The sequence below is a fragment of the Cupressus sempervirens genome, chromosome 10 (assembly GCF_028749045.1).
Source record: "Cupressus sempervirens isolate cs-2001-9-10 chromosome 10, ASM2874904v1, whole genome shotgun sequence".
In the NCBI taxonomy this organism is placed as follows: Eukaryota; Viridiplantae; Streptophyta; class Pinopsida; order Cupressales; family Cupressaceae; genus Cupressus; species Cupressus sempervirens.
The window spans coordinates 797,526,334-797,542,927 of record NC_143127.1 but is presented as its reverse complement, the minus strand read 5'-3'; the positions used below and the strand labels follow the sequence as shown (position 1 = coordinate 797,542,927).

At 34.3% G+C, this 16,594-nt stretch overlaps 1 protein-coding gene across 1 annotated transcript; it reads right to left on the bottom strand.

Annotated features, from left to right (window-relative positions):
* Positions 1 to 1,651: 1,651 nt before the first annotated feature.
* Positions 1,652 to 4,480, bottom strand: LOC149536322 (laccase-4-like). The gene is made up of 6 exons (XM_089807710.1): positions 4,294 to 4,480; positions 3,998 to 4,149; positions 3,658 to 3,902; positions 3,440 to 3,568; positions 2,398 to 3,351; positions 1,652 to 2,312 (listed from the first exon to the last, which is right to left on the bottom strand). The coding sequence occupies exons 1-6, from the start codon at positions 4,405 to 4,407 to the stop codon at positions 2,179 to 2,181; spliced, it is 1,728 nt and encodes a 575-aa protein (XP_089663836.1). The 5' UTR covers positions 4,408 to 4,480; the 3' UTR covers positions 1,652 to 2,178.
* Between the last annotated feature and the right edge of the window lie 12,114 nt (positions 4,481 to 16,594).

Here is a 16,594-nt window from a genome sequence, read left to right as displayed (position 1 = left end):
CTAGAGAGGCTACAATGTTCCACTAGCTAGGAACCATGTCATGACACCCTTCCATTTGTATCCTAGGAATTTTCTTATTTCTTTTTAATACTTTCCTCTAGTATGAGATGTTAGTACATGTTTCTCTTTTTGTATTGCCGTTATTACCCTTGTATTTCTCCAATGTCACTTCTTGTGAGGATTTCCCATGTTATTTCATTGTATGTGGTTGAACTTGCCCTGGGATCAAATGTTATCTCCTAGATTGACGGAGTGGGCTGCAAGGTTCTAATTGGTTGGTTGAATTATTTTTAACTGTCAAGGATTTTCCTTAGATTTTTCTATGATGCTTAAAAGATCATGCTATGTTTCCTCTTGCTATGAATAAAATTATTACATTATTATCTTATTAATCTAAATAGTTCTCACCCAAATAATCCACATCTCCTTTGATATTAATAGATGTTTTGATAAATATCACAGTTATTACACTAATAACACTTGATGTGGGATTTATTAAATCTTCAAATTTATTTTTTTGAAAGTTTATTTTGACATACTCTTGAATTGGAGCTACTAAGAATAAAATTTATACCTCCTCCTCTTTGTTCTAAAACCACATTGAACTTCATCTTTTTTAACTTTTAAATTTTGATAAAATGAAATATTTAAAAATACGAGCTCAATATTTCATCAATATATAAGGCTTTCTAAATTAGCATGTTTTACGGGCCTACATCAACACAATCATCTTCTGTTGATTGAGGTTTGTCTCTAGCCTTTGATTCCTTATGGTCAAGAGTGATAATAATTGGCACTTTTCACGACAAGCGATAATGACGTTCTTTGTTCAAAACTTCCATATTGTCTCATCCTCTATAATATCAACTAATTTAATTGTGAAGGTTTTTTTAATAGTTGTGAATTTCTTTTACACGTTTATATATCACTATACCAAGGCTTAATGAATTCTCCACAGATTCTTCATATTCTCTATAGAAAACACAGTGATGCTATATATTATTACTTAGTAGGTATTGTTATTGAGTTGGTTAGATACATTAATTCATGCTAGGAAGTTTGTTCCTTAGATTACAATGTCACTTTATACACACAAAAAAAATATTTCATTGAGAAGAAAACATGCAAGATTACGTTATCTTCACTAATGTCAAACATTGGTGGATGTGAATGTAGTGGGTGTGAACATTTAGCCTTAAAATATTCTCAGTAAGTTTGGTATCCAATTTATAGGACTTCTTTTCATTTTATAATAACCATAGTTCAATTTATGTGACCTTTTCTCATTTTATAACAACCATAGTTCCATTTAAATTTTATGTAACCCAATTTAAAGTTTAGGAAGTCAAGTATATAAAGGTTCATGTGCACTACATTTGGTACCTCATTGATGTACATGTATTCTTGATCACCAATATAGCTTGAACGTCAAGTTTATTATCAAAGTGATAATTGAACCTCTATAAAAATAAGTTCGTTTATTTAGGCAGGTGGTCGATAAGATATTTTATTGCCTTGACCACCTTTTGTCTCAACTCCAAAGTAAGTCTCTAATCTAAGATGAAGCGAGTAATATAATCCAACGAGCTTATGTTTGTCATTTGCTTGATTTGAACATTCCCAAAACATTGGATGTTCCAACTTTTGAGTATTTGATTAAGAAATCTTTATTTCTTGAAAAAAGATTGCATAGTCGTACTATGTGAAGGTTTCCCTTTGAAACATGAATTAGAGACCAAGATCTGAGGAGAAAAGTGCCACATCCATTAATGTTGAAACTTTAACCTAGGAGTTTTTAGAGTTAGAGACTTTTGAAGAGATCAAGAATATTTTGGAACCTCTCCAATCCGATACTTTTGAACTGGTATTCCATTGATCCCCTATCCAACATGCGTAAATAAAGATTCCATCTAATCTCCAATAAATTTCATCCCCTCCACATCTCTTGTAGTTCCAAGTAAACAAATAATTATTTAGGCCAAGATCAGTATCATTCAAAAGCTTAACATCATCATCGAGGTGCACGCTAGAGGTGTCACGTCTAGGCACACGCCCTCTTATTCCCTCTAGAGAAGTCGAGACACACATTTTCTCATTCTTCTTCGGACTCTATGTTGAACTGGCACAAAATTGGTAGCAGTGAAAGTAAGCACGCGCTGCGCGGTGACGCTGAAGACATCAACAGGAGGGAAGATCTTTGGGCGGAGGAAGAAGGGATTGAGATCTGCCACCGTTTCCATTTTGAACAACCCATGCCATCTTCAACCCCCAACTGGTATGCAGCTCGAGATGACAATGCATGAACCACACTCCTGCAATGCAATTGGGTTGAGCAATGTGACCAAGAAGTAAATGAGAAAAATCGAAGCTAAGCCTACGTAAGGATAGCAGTAGTACCTGGATTATCGGCAAGGAATCTGAGAGCCACCCAACCTCCACTGGGAACTCCAACCGTGTTTCTCTCTGGAGGATCGACCAGATTAAAGTTGGACGGGTCGGTGCTGGCATTGTAGTTTCCCGTACCCTGACCCACTATGAAGAAGTTGAAGCCGTGCAGATGCAGAGGATGGCTCTCGAAGGTCACAATGCTGGTGTCCTGCAATACAAGCTCTACACTGGTTTTGAAAGGAAGCACTTCCACTCTCGTGTCGTTCAGGGTCCGCGTGTTGTTAGGAGGCGTGCCCGTGTAGTTGAAAGGAAATGGCGGGTTGTCAGGGAAAGTGGTGTTATAGACTCCGTTAGACTGACCATAGTAGTGTGCTTGAAGAAGGGCGGTGGTGGGCAGAACGAAGGATATGTTGTTAATAGTGGCTGCAAATTTGGTGTTATTAGGACCTTGGCATGTCTGTCCTTGGGGACACGGATTTAGCCCAAACCCCACTGTGAATAGGAACTGTCTATCCACCTTCAGAGGAACAGCTGCTGCGGGGAATTTCGGATTGCCCAAACTTCTCATCTTTTGGCTGAAATTAGCAGCAAAGGAGGTATCGTTGGGGGCTGGAAGCGTTGGTTTCATCATGGGAAGAGAGGAGGTATTAGCATTGGAAACATACTCCAAAACTCCAGCGCTGGTCGAGTTATCAAAAGCTGCACTACCCGTAGCGAAAGGGCGGGCAAACATGAGGAACGTGGCATTCTGTGGCTGAGACATAGCTGTCAAGAGGACGTTGGTAGTCTGACCAGGAGTGATCAGAACAACATTGGTTTGGAAAGGCTTCACATACACAGCGTCAGCTTCTACCACAGTCAATGTGTGGTTGGCGATTCCAAAGAACAAGTCATTATTGAGCGCAGCATTAACTAGACGGAGCAGGTATGTTTTCCCAGGGACCACTTTGAGCTTGAATGTATCTGCATTACACATGAATTAAGCATTTGTTACAATTATATACAATATTTATACAAATGAACATTAGCGTTTGTAATTGCCCACCCTCACCGTTGGCGGAGCAGTTATACATAAGCCCAGGGAGTCCGTTAATGGTATACGCATCTGACACATTAGCTTGCGCTCCACTTTGCATTGCTTGATTGATAACAGTCTCAGTGTCTGCATTCCACCACTCGCCTGCAATTCGCAAGTATTTCCATTTTCATATTAAATTTAGCAGTAATAGTGTATAGTGGCAACACATTTATTGTCTTAAGCAAACATACCAAAAACAATAGGCACTTCCTGGTGCGGGCGAGGGAATGGGTAAGAAGCATTCCTTTTGGGGTAAAGGATAATGGGCCCATGTAAGCTTGCTCGCAACCACGAGATGTGGGCATGCCACCACAGTGTTCCTCTCTGCCTTTTGATCATAAATTTGTACACATAACTTTGCCCGGTTTGAATTGGGCACTGAGTGACATAAGCAGGACCATCCGCCCACCCTGATCTAAGCTGCCGAACTCCATGCCTGAGCATTTCATAAGGTGCACCCTCTTATAACTAAGTGATACATCAGCATATAACACTACTTTTATCAAGTGAATAAGGGAGCAGAAGAGATACCAAAGTATGCTAACATTGTTTTGAACATTATTTGTTACATTCACAACCACGCGATCCCCTTCTCGAGCAACTATTGCAGGCCCCGGATATTGCCCGTTCACAGTCAAGAGGGCTTTCGTAGTGCAAAGGCGGGTCACATTCGCCATTTGAATCTGTACATGTTTAGAACAACTAAATCAATCATGACATTCCTTGTCAGGAATATTTGAACCTGATCACAAAGATACAAATTTAAAAGTGAAACCTAAACAATAATCCTGCATTCAACTCATTCCGTAGAAACATATGTAACCCACGTTGAATTTGTAGCGTCGTGTAAACACGGCATGTTTTGCTGATACAAATTGAATACTAGTGAACCACAATGCCAAAAGTGGCAACACTAGGAGCCGGCATTTAGAAGCCTGCATTGCGAGAATCGTACAACAATCTCAGCCTCAACTCGCTGAATGACTACTTGGCAAATTGTTTCGGACCCGACATGTGAGAGTATCTCTCTATCTGTCTATATATAGGTAGAAGGATTAAATAAGCTGTGAGGTCTTTTCGCTTCTGCTGGGTCGGTCCACAATGCTTCATATCTGTAAGGGATTCATCGTTAGCAACTGTCTGTCTCCATTTCCTTGACTTCTTTTGCTTCGCATGTACTCTTCAGCCTTTTGGGTCTTCTAGATAAGGCATGGCTCTTTGGTCTAGGGTGACATCCAAGCAAAACATAAGCACATTGATCAACACATGAATCTTCTTGTCCATTGTCATTAAATCTCGGTACCAAAATCTGTGTTGGTCTACCAACTGCTACTCGTTATTTTTTAATGTCCATTTTCAAGTTAGCGGGCTCACATCCATTTGGTCACGACTGGTCAAAAATACAATCCTCTCACCTTAATCCAAGCCTCTACTCTCTGTCTTCAAAGCAATTCCCCTCTAGTCGTATGAGGCTCTCACAATTACATTTCTATGCAAATTAAACCGCATTGCTGAATTACAAAGTCACATATTACGGTTTTCCAGGAAGCCTGCGAATTGGATATGTAGGCTGAAATTTGTCCTGTTTGAAATAGTCTACCATCCACACCAGTGGGCTACCGTTCACGGTTCACAGAATAGTTTTTCCATTACCACCTAAATATCAAGTCAGGAGACAGTTTTCAAGATGTAGAGTCGTAATTATTTGGTAACATTACTAGGACTTCGCTGTGGGCAAGGATATTATTCTTTACGCTTCATTTAAGACTCAATTTCTTGCCCTTTCTATTAACATTTTTTTCATGTCTATAAAGCTCAAATTGAAACACGAGTTTAGGTTGCATTTATTAATATGCTCAAGTTTATGACTTGCCTATATTAATAATCGTAATATTATTATTTTTAAAATAATTTGATTGTGCTTCTTTTAAATATTAATTTTGATAATACAGATATATTAATCTTGAATTTGATGAAGGATTGTGAAAATGTCAAATAGCTAATTGATTGAACATGTATATAGTATATCTAAAAATAAAAAATAAATAGTTAATTAATATAACAATTAAATTAAGACATGATATTATCTATTTAAATTCAAGCTATTACAATTCAAAAATGTGTGTTCAAATAGGTCATAATTTTTGTTGTATTTGCCTTTATGTTACGTTGATTTTCTATTCACTTGTCGTTGAATAAAAATAGAAGAAAACGGAAGAAAAATTTTCTCGTAGAAAAATATAATTGAATTCGTCTCTACTATGCTCCTTGTATGCACTCTGCATTTTTCAACATCTACTATTAAAATACTTTTAAGTTTTTAGCTATAATGGTTGCTTGTTGTAAGTTTAATATGTTTACATGGTTTTGAAACTTTAGAGGTTTTCTTCTCAACGTGTCATTATTACCACCATTTCTTCTCCTTGTCTATTATGTTCTCGGACATCCATTTGCCTAATCTCAATAATGTAGCTCGAACCCTAAAATAATTCTCTAATAATTCTTGTTATACTAGTCATCAAATTCAAAATAAACTATTCCTTATGAGTTTTCCTATTATCATAGATTTAAAATTTCCAATCTATATAACTTCTATTCCGCCATCAATATTGAAACACAATAATTAATAGAAGTAAGATCACTGTTACTTACCAATAGTTTGAAACCAAACATACTCTCATATAAATAGTCCAGCCTTTTTTCTTGCAAAAATTAACTTTTGAACTTATTAGAGTGATGACTAACTCTAGCACAAAAAAACACTTGGTCACACATGAGATACTTTTGACCTAAAGATTTGAACCAGTGAGGTAAAAATTAGGGGGATTCAATCCTGTTTAGATAGATTAAAGCTCAAACTCATGAGTGAATTAGATTAGTGTAGGCACAAGGTAATAATCACAATGCTGCAATAGGAGTTTAAACCTTTGTGGGAACAATATGGTTATTTCCACTCAATCGGTTGGTAAAGTATATAAAACTCTAGGTTGTACTAAGCTATTCAAAACTAGGGCCTAATCTTAGTGCATGTTGACTTTATTTTTTGGAAGTTTATTTAAACAATATTACACCTTTTAATGAAAATTGTGCAAAGAGGAGTGAGGATTAGGGAAATTATACCCTATATTAATGGAAAAAATGCATAATCACTGTGATGTAAAATATGACACAACTAAATAGCGTGGGAACAAGATAAAGGAGAGGAATTGGGAACTAGGGATATATAGTGCAAACTTTCCTTTCTAGTAAAGGAAAATATAGAAGTTTTGAATTCTATGGCTAGAGAAATGAATTGGAGGTCATTAATTTGGTGCAACTAATGTTAGAAGGGAAAAAAAAAAACAAGGAAATAAGGTGGATGACTTATAAGGATTATTGATTTATTTTCACACATACTTAATGCCTTTTGGTTAAAATGGTATGAGTAATCCTATTTAAGCATTTGTTTGACAAGGAGGAAGGAAAATGAGAAGTAGGGTGACGAAAAATACTAAAAGCCCATTATTAAGATACATTAAGGAAAATTGAATTTATAAATCAGGAAAATGCTAAAGGAGAGAAAGAATGAAAAAGAGGAAGTCGAGACTAATAATGGCTCATGGATTAGTCTTAAAGATTGGAAATGCATGATTACATAAAATATTAAAACTCTAGTGCCAAATGTAAAGACCACAAGAAGAGTGCAAGATTGACTAAAGCCATGGTAAAATACCTAGGATGCAAGAAGTCTAAAATACTAAAATTGTTCAATAAGGTCCAAAAATAATGTAACTGTGAGATTTCAAGAAATATAGGGGTATAATCTTACCAAGCTAGAAATTATAAGCTCAATAAAGAATAAAAATAACACATTCATCCCTAACACTTAGAAAGATGATATACATTGTTTTCTTAATTTTAACAAAATGCCTTGAGATTTATATCAATAATATGAATACTAATTTATAGAATTGAAAATAAGAGAAAAAATTCAAACAAGGTATTTAAAAGAGAGAAAAATATATTTATGGAGCAACATGGTGTGTTTGGCAATATGGACTAAAAGGTAATTGTCAAGCAAATAAAAATGTTGGTATGACAAACCATCATGGAGAAATCATGAGCCACATAAGCAGCATGGATGTGAAGAGAAAAGATACTCGTGACTATCACATCATGAATTATTTATATTGGACATGATATTACATGTATCGGTGATGGTTTTCTTTTTCATATTGAGGACATACGAAATAATTCAAATTTGAATTCTTTCCAGTAGTGCAAACCATGCAAGTCATCGAACATGTGTGACTTACGTTCGTATAAGGTACATCTCACAAGAGTGGTGCAAGATAGTGATAGGGTGTACAAGGTAGGCATAGGCTAGAAATTTTGAATTTCAATGCTCGGACTAGGATTTACAACTGAGTGCTTAAATATGGTATAAATGACTTTTATTTCAAAACAAACTTATATTGAAAAATACAAAAGAACGAAGAAAAAAATTAAAGCTAAATATGATATCACAAGGTGAAAGTGGAAAAGAAAGAGTCAATAACAGTGCGTGAGAAGAAAGTGTGTTTAAAGAGAGCCAATGTTACAATCAACATAGGGAAGGAGCGTGCTAAAGCTATCAGAGCCAAGGACATATAAATTGTGTCCAATGTTCAAAGCCAAGGGAGATCAGAGAAAGGTACAAATAGGTTTGAGTGTATCCAAGTAATCTATATCAAGCTAAATCAAAAAGACATAACTTTCTCTAGATCAAAATATCTATTATTTTCTATATAATCACTACAACAATAAGTCTCATTGAGGGAAAACTTTGACAAGTTCATTGTAATTGAATACTCTAATAGGGTGACACATTAGTTTGTGATCCAAATTCTTGTAACCAAGATTATCCTAATTGGGCAAGACTCTCACAAGTCTTAACTAAATCCCTTAACTGGGTGACTCTTGACAGTGTCCTTGTAATCTTCTCATAGATATAAGCTCTTATGCAGGCACACTTTAAGAGAGTGAAAATGTTGTGGGGGTCATCTCACATAGTATATTTTTTACCCTTGTTAGGTTTCTATGAAATAATACTTGTGGTATGTGATGCTACATTTTTCTTAAGTGTTTTTTCTATAGTTTAACTGGTTGAGTTATAGGTATCATTAAATATGGACCAATGTATGGGAAGGAACGGTAAAAGAATTTGAAGTTACGTAGAATATGTTGATTCACCCATCTTCTTCGTATAGTTACCTATGTCTGGACCAATAACTACTTTAACAATTTATATTTTACACATAGAGATATAAGCTAAAATTAAATAACACATTAAAGCCTATTTTTTCCATGGAAACCCAAGATGGGAGAAACTACATCGAGAGGGTTATCTCTCAAGCATTAGGTAGCTATTTGAAATAATGCAAAGGTGGGACAATCTCTTAAGGCTCGCTACTTGGATGGCTTATCAGTGGGAGTACAAAATAATACAAAAACATTTATTCAAAAAGTGAACCATGTGGCATCCACCACTAATGCACATATAGGATTTTTGTGTTTAACACAACAATTCAAATTGTCACTAACATAATCTAAAAAAATAATTCTATGGAGATTATATATCATACATCACATATATCACCTTCATATGTGTGTATATTACAAAGTAGAAGTCCTCTTTGTTGTATACAATACATGAATGGAAACAATACTCAATTCGGTTCATCATCAAAATGTGTAACCAAAAACTGATTCTCAATAGATCCAAAGATATAAAATAAGGAAGTATGTAGATCATTTAATCACACAAATGATTATAGGTCATGTTTGTGATTATTACACTTGTTTTTAGACACTGATAATAGAAAAAGTTGATACATAACTATTGTAGCCAATATTGATATTGAATACGAATAATATGCTAATCTTGACTCTTGGCATCAATAAAAACACCAAAATGTCCCTCCCTAGTTGATTCGAATCAACTTTGCAAACCAAGGATGTATGGAGTATTAGGGCTTAAAAATTCCAAAAATATGAACAAAGCCTTACTTACTAAGCTGATCTAGATGATGTTATAATATTATAAAGAGTGGAATAAGATTATGAGGGCTAAGTGTTTGGCTAATGTACCCTTCTAACTTGTCTTCTCAAAAAATCCTTCTAATGGTACATCTGCTTTATGGAAACACTTAATAAAAGTCAAAGTTATCATTACGAGATGATGAAATAAAATTATTGGGAATGGCAGAAGCACCCTTTTTCGGAATGACTCCTAGGCTTATGATGTTGGAATCTCCAAGAGTTGTTAGTCAACTAGGACATTGAGAATTGGTTAACAATAACAATAGGTTTCAAAGTAGAAAATTACATTGTTTTGAGAAATGGAAAGGCTAAATGGATTGATATGGGATCACTTTGGTTGAGACAAAGAGAAGCAAGGAGAATTTCTCACATTAGAAGAGAAGAAGTCTACACTTTATTAGGAAGGCTCCCTAACCCTTCCCTTTTTAGGATAATGCAAGATGACAAATGGATATGGAAATAATAGTAATGGTCTTTTCTCAGTTGAATCTTCTTAGGAAACGATGGAAACTAAGGGGGGAATTCTAACTTATGGAAAGAGGTATTGATCTCTATCCTTTCTCCTAAAATTAATTGCTTTTGGTAAGTTGTTTCTTATGGAAAAATCTTGACTTTAGGCAACCTAATTAAAAGAGAGTTTAGTTTCGCTAGAATATGCGTTTTATGTGAGAAGGATATTGAAACTATTAACCATTTCTTTATCCACCATCCCTTCACTAAAGACCTCTCATTTCTTGTGTTGCAAGAAACTAGGATCTATATAGAGATGTCGAGATCCATTGAATTCCTCATTACCCAATGGGTAAGGTTTCTAAACTCGATCCTATCCTAAATAATTGATGGCTTCTCATTTCCTCCACTATAGCTTTCTCTATATGGAAAGAAAGAAACAATATAATTTTTACAGAAGGGAGAAAGGAAGTCCTACCTTTATTCTTTATTACTAAGAGAATCATAAGGGAGAGCATCACTAATGCCAGCTTCCCTAAAGGGTTATACTTTCCTGGGTTAACTGACCTTAGATTAAAACAAAATTGGAATATCACACAAAGTCTGATTAATCTAAACTGGATTAATATATGGAAAAGAAATCAAATAAAATGGAAGCCTCCAAAGACAGATTGGTTAAAGTGAAATGTTGACGACTACTCCAAAGGTAATATGGGCCTAGCAAGGGCAAGAGGTGTCATAAGAAAAATAAGTGGTCTTATTATCTTGGGGTGTGCCACGAACTAAAGAATTAACTCTAATAACTATGCAGAAGGTGTCACTATGCGGTATGAAGTTAAAATCCTATAGGATTATGGAGCGAAAAATATAGAGTTGGAAGGAGATTCAAAACCCATAATCTATATTCTTGTTTAAAAAAGCTAGATGTCCATTGTGAATTCAAAGTCTAATTGATGACTACAGGACACAAATCCAATCCTTCAATTAAGTTAAGTTAAATCTTACCTTAAGAGAATGAAATGAAGCCATGGATTTCATGGTGAATTGGCATTTTTAATTTAAAAAATTAGAAACATGTTTCAGACTCTGAATGTCCGGAGAAGTAAAAAACCATAGTGATGAATGATCAAAGAAAAGCGTATATCTAAAAAGTTATTTTACGGAAAGGAGGAATCTTTTTCCATAATTAGCGGTATTAAGGAGGAAAAAATAATGATTGTCCTCTGTGTTTCTTTTATATTCTCATGAAAGAGGAAAACTATGAGAAGGATTAAGAAAGAGTGGAGAGATAAAGCTGTTGACAATTATTATTTATTAAATAAAAAATTCTATAAAGCATACAAGGCCAATTATAGCGGAGATATCCATTGTATTTTAATCCTAAAACTTTATGGTCACATTATTAAAAGAAGGTAGACTATGATACATATTATTGATAATACTTCCAAAGCCAAGGAAATCATGGTGAAACATCGTAAGTACAACCACTAGTTAATGAATGGGGATTATAGAGTAATATTTTCTAATGATTGTTGTCATTTCAATAGTCTAAAAGATACTATTTTTAAAATTGAGGTTTTCTTGAGATATGGTGTAGCTTCTACGAGAAGTACTTTGCTTCTTATTTACACTTGGGAAGTTATTATTTTTATCAACTCTCATTTTTCTCTTCATCTCTTTGCTATCCTTATTCCTGGTAGTTTTTTTCTTTAAAAGTTCAGAGGAGGGACTTTAAAATGCAGAAAGACATTGTGAGTCAAGGAACATTCAAGTTTAATATCGATGAATCCAAATCTTTTAAAAGGGTGTATATAATGGGGGGATCCTCCAAAATGATTTGAACCTAGAAGTTATAATGATATGCTGCAGTATGAAGAAATTTGGAAGTACTTTGTTAGGGAAAAGCTTAGAAGCTACATTCAGGTGATGAAATAACATAATATTATGCCATATGCTAAGTTTAAAAAATTTTGGTACACATGAGAGGTTACCATCGAAAGAGTAAAGTTTGTGGTGACCACCTAGCTTATTGGTGAGGTGACTAGTCTAGTTTGCGAAGGAGAGAAGATAGAAAGGAAAGGAACGAAAGATTACAGAAAATTCAAGTACAACTTTTTTGAAGGAATTGAGGAGGTGGTCTGGATTAAGTTGAGTAATGAGTATGAGTGTGCTTCTCTTCCTTGTCCCTTTATCATTTATGTCTTTGGGTTATGTACTAGTTTACTCTGGAAGGGTGGCATACCATTTATCATGATTACCACTTTTCACACCTCAATATGTTAAGGCATAATGAAAAGATAAACATCCCTTTCTTTTTGTTTTCTTTACTGGATAATTATATTAAAAATAGGGATAATCTACCTATACCCCAGGGTTTAATTTTTTCTCTTTACCACCATGTGTTCTGCCAAAATCCTGAGTTTGGTAGGTGTTTCACTAGTAAAGAGTGCTATACAGAACCCCTAGAATACCCCTGAAGTTCTATTGTCATTGAGGAAATTGAAATTTACTATGATCAATTTTCCCCTCTAGATGAACTTTGTTTTTTAGGAAACCCTAAGAAAAAAATGAAAAATCCCAAGAGTAAAATAAAATCCCTTCAAGAATCCCTTCTGCTAGAAACTTTACCTAAATGTAAAGATGCCACTAAGTCTAGTCCTGAGGGAACCCCTAAGAAAAAAAAAGTGCCCAAAGATGTTATTGAGGTGGACAACTAGGATTATGAAGGTTCTAAAGGGGATGTCAAAGACTAAAGGCTCATGGCCACCATATTTAATCAAGCTTTGGGGAAAGGAGGTCGACGAAAATTAATAGTAAAAATGGTAAGAACTACAAAGAAGAGAGAAAAGAGGAGACCTAGGAACAAATGAGGACACTTATGATATAGAAGTTGAAGAAACTCCTAAAAGATATGAAAATAGTGCTATGGTGGAGGAGTATGAGGCTGAGGTAGATGGTGAAGATTCAGAGAAGGTTGAACAAGAGTCTCAAGAAGCCCACATTGAGGATGTTATATGACCTAATACCAAAGCCCCAAATGTTGATATTGCTACTAAAACTGAAACTAAAGCCCAAGAGATGACCACTACTAAAGAGTAAAACATGGTTTAAAATATGAAAAAGGACCTGGAAAGCTCTTAAATAATAATTATTAATTTAAATAAATATAATTACACCTAAATTAGAACTAAAAGTTTAGGTTAATTCTTTTGGATCCCTTGGTGGGGCATTACAATGATCATACATTGCTGGTCCATATTGTGCTAAGTTCTCTGGCTTCTTGATCTTGGTGTCATTTTTTTGTAATGCAAATTCTTACATGGTATCAGAGCTATACCAAATTCTTACATAAATGGTATTTCAAAGAGTTGATCCACCTAAAGAAAATAGGGACTATGGAAGAATTTTCTCGTAAGTTCCTATCATTATCAATTATAATTCCTCATATTTTGTAGAAAAGGGTCACCTAGACATTCATAGAAGGACTAATAATCTCCACTAAAATTTCAATGAAATACCTTAGTTTTTTTTTGGAGGAATTCATTAAAAAGGGTAGGGAAATTGAATCAAATTACCCATAGGAAAAAAATATGTTGAATAAGATACAACATAGATGTCAGGAATCAAGGAAATATGATAAGCAATGGAAATGTTTTGTCTAAAAAGAACAATGGCATTTAGAACATCAATTTCAGAGGAGAGATGAAATAAATAGAAAAGGCATATGATTAAGATGTAAAGCACCATGAGAACGAGGACGCAAGTGCAAGTAAATGATTCAACAAAGGGGAAATCTTTCAACAATAGGACATCTTGTGAAAAAAGAAGAAGGGGAAATGATTCAAGTAATTATAAGTGACATAGTAGTGAACTCTAAAATTTATGGTGAGGAAATGACTGTGGCAAGAAATTAAGATCCTTTAGGAGAGTGGCACTTCAATAAAGTCATAATGGAGTTTGAATCTAAGCTCATTGCTAATGTCCTCCTTGTTGACATGAATAACACTTGGAAAAATTGAACTCTTATGGAGGACTTCCAAATAAGACTTCCAAATAAGGCTTTCAATGTTAAGGAAGGTTAAGATTAGATACACACTAAGGGAAGGTAATCAAGCTGCACATTTTGAAACAAATTGGTGCCTTGGTTACCCTAAATTAAGATATGTTATATTTATGGACTGCCCTAAGAAACTTCAAATCATTTCTATTAATAAAAATATTTAGATCTTTTACCTCAAGCATGACAAAAGGCGGGTTGATCTCTTATCTTTTTCTATGAAATATTATGAAAGTATTTAAGTTATATATGGCGTTAGGAAAAAAATTTGCCTTCGATTAATTATAAGAGATGCAATTTTAAAAAGAATGAGGGAAAGATGATTCTAAAGGGACTGAAAATATTTTGTTGAATGACATTATGGCTTCTTATAAATGTAGAATGTGTATCCAAAAAGAAAACCATACTTCTAAGTTTGGATATCTATTATTTCCTCTAAAGAGGCCATAATTTCATAGTATTGCATTAATGATGAGATTTTTGAGACATTTGATATGTGTAAGAGAGAAGGAAAGTGAAATTTTTAATGAAAAGGATAATTTCCTTAAATAGAGCCAAATGTATGAATGAAGCTAGCATAGATATATATAATTTCATTCAACACAAGAACATCCATTTCTTAGAGAAGTTTTAATAATGCTGAATTTTAATAATCGTAAATTGCGGTAGAACCTAGAAATATGCGATTATTAAAAAAATGGTGGCCTAAGTTTCTACATTTATGCCATCAGAGGTTTAAATAAAAAATAATCTTTGGGATTTGTGAATTCCTGGCACTAGGGCACAATCATGATTGGTAGCATCCAATTTATGGTTACCCCATAATTAATTCCTAAAGCTATTGGCCTAAAGTGAGAACAATCCTATTTAGAACATAAGATCTAGTTGAGATACAAACCTTATAGGAAAAAAATCTTCAACAAAAAGGATAACGTATAAATTATCAAGTCCAAAAATGGGTATAACAGATTCAATTTTCGTCCCCCCTTTTCTATTGTCTATCGACATGTATTAAAATATTTTACCTATGGAGGGATTTTCAATCCTTACCATTCTTACCATTTTCCTTTGCTAAATATCTTGTGTAATAGGGAAAAGATAAATGCATTTTTCTTTCTATTGTCTTCCTTAAGAAGTCGTATTTCTAGTGCAGATAATCTCCCACTCCACCAAGGGTTGATTTGAGTACTTTATCATCATATTTTCTCCCATGCCCTGCCTTTGTTAGACGTATGACCTCTAGGAAATTGGATTTTGGTTCCAGTTCCTTTGATAAAATCAAAGAAATCAACTGTTCTCCCTTGAAGGATAAACCCTCAACTCAAAATGTTAGCAAAGTAGAACCTAACTACTTTTCTCAAAAGGGTAGGTGTGTGGAACCTTCAAGCCCTAACAATGAAAACCCTAAAGATCTTTCCCTTGAGGAGCCCCTTGTGGATGAAACCTTGTCCAAAAGAAAGATTTTTCCTCAGAAAATTAGCCAAGGCCCTACCCATAAATGCATCCAAATTCATAGAGAAACAGTAGACGTAGAGAAACATGGGTTTGAGAAAGAGGCTATCAAACAAGATATCACTAGTGTATTAAGGGAGAACTAAGAATCAATCTCAGCAAAAAAAATGTCTAAATGCATACAGTAGAAGAAATGATTAAATATGAGGGGGAAAATAGAAAAGACATGAAAATTGTAGAAGAAAGAAAAAAAATTATGAGAACCCAAAACTAGGATATTTGATAAAAGTAAGGATATGGATTCTAAATATGAAGACTATGTAGAATATGTGGAGGATATCTATGATGACAAGAAGGAATAAACATATATGGAAGAATAGGAGGTACATATTGTGGTGGATTTGGGAGTGGTCACCCCATATTAGATTAACTCCACCAAGGATGAGGTCAAAAATTAGGGCAATCTCAATAACAATTTAGAGGAGCTAGATTAAATTAAATTGTGCATTAATATGATCTTAGACCCTCTACTGAATTCAACACAACATTCTCGAGAAAAATTTTCTTGGTGTCATCACTAGAAAGAGCAAGATGAAAAAGGAAAGGAAAGAAAGCAAGGAAAACAAGGAAAAGGAACAAGAAGTGGGAGATACCACTGATTATTAGAATGAGCTCTATCAAATAGAAAAGGAATAGAATGTTATGAAGAAGCCTTGATAGTTATAAATTGTTATTTGGATTTTATTTATTTTTGGTTACCTCTAGTTTTAGAGGTTTTATGTTGTTAAGGATACTCTAAACTTAAATATTTTTATGTTTGGTAACTACTACATAAATGTCTTTTGCTGGCTAAACATTATGATTCCTAATTTTTGGCCTCATTAATATTTAAGCAAGTTGTTAAGTAGGCTTAGATCTATGGATAAATGCAAGAAGTTAAGTACTCAAACTGTGGAAGTCTTGGAGGAAAAAATTTTGTAGCTAAAAATGAGTACTTGTTTATTAAAAAATGGGTACTCACTTTAGGTATAGATGCCCAATCCTAAATTCAAAAAATGGGTACACATTTGTTTTCAAAATGGGTTCATGTTTCAAAATGGGTACCCATT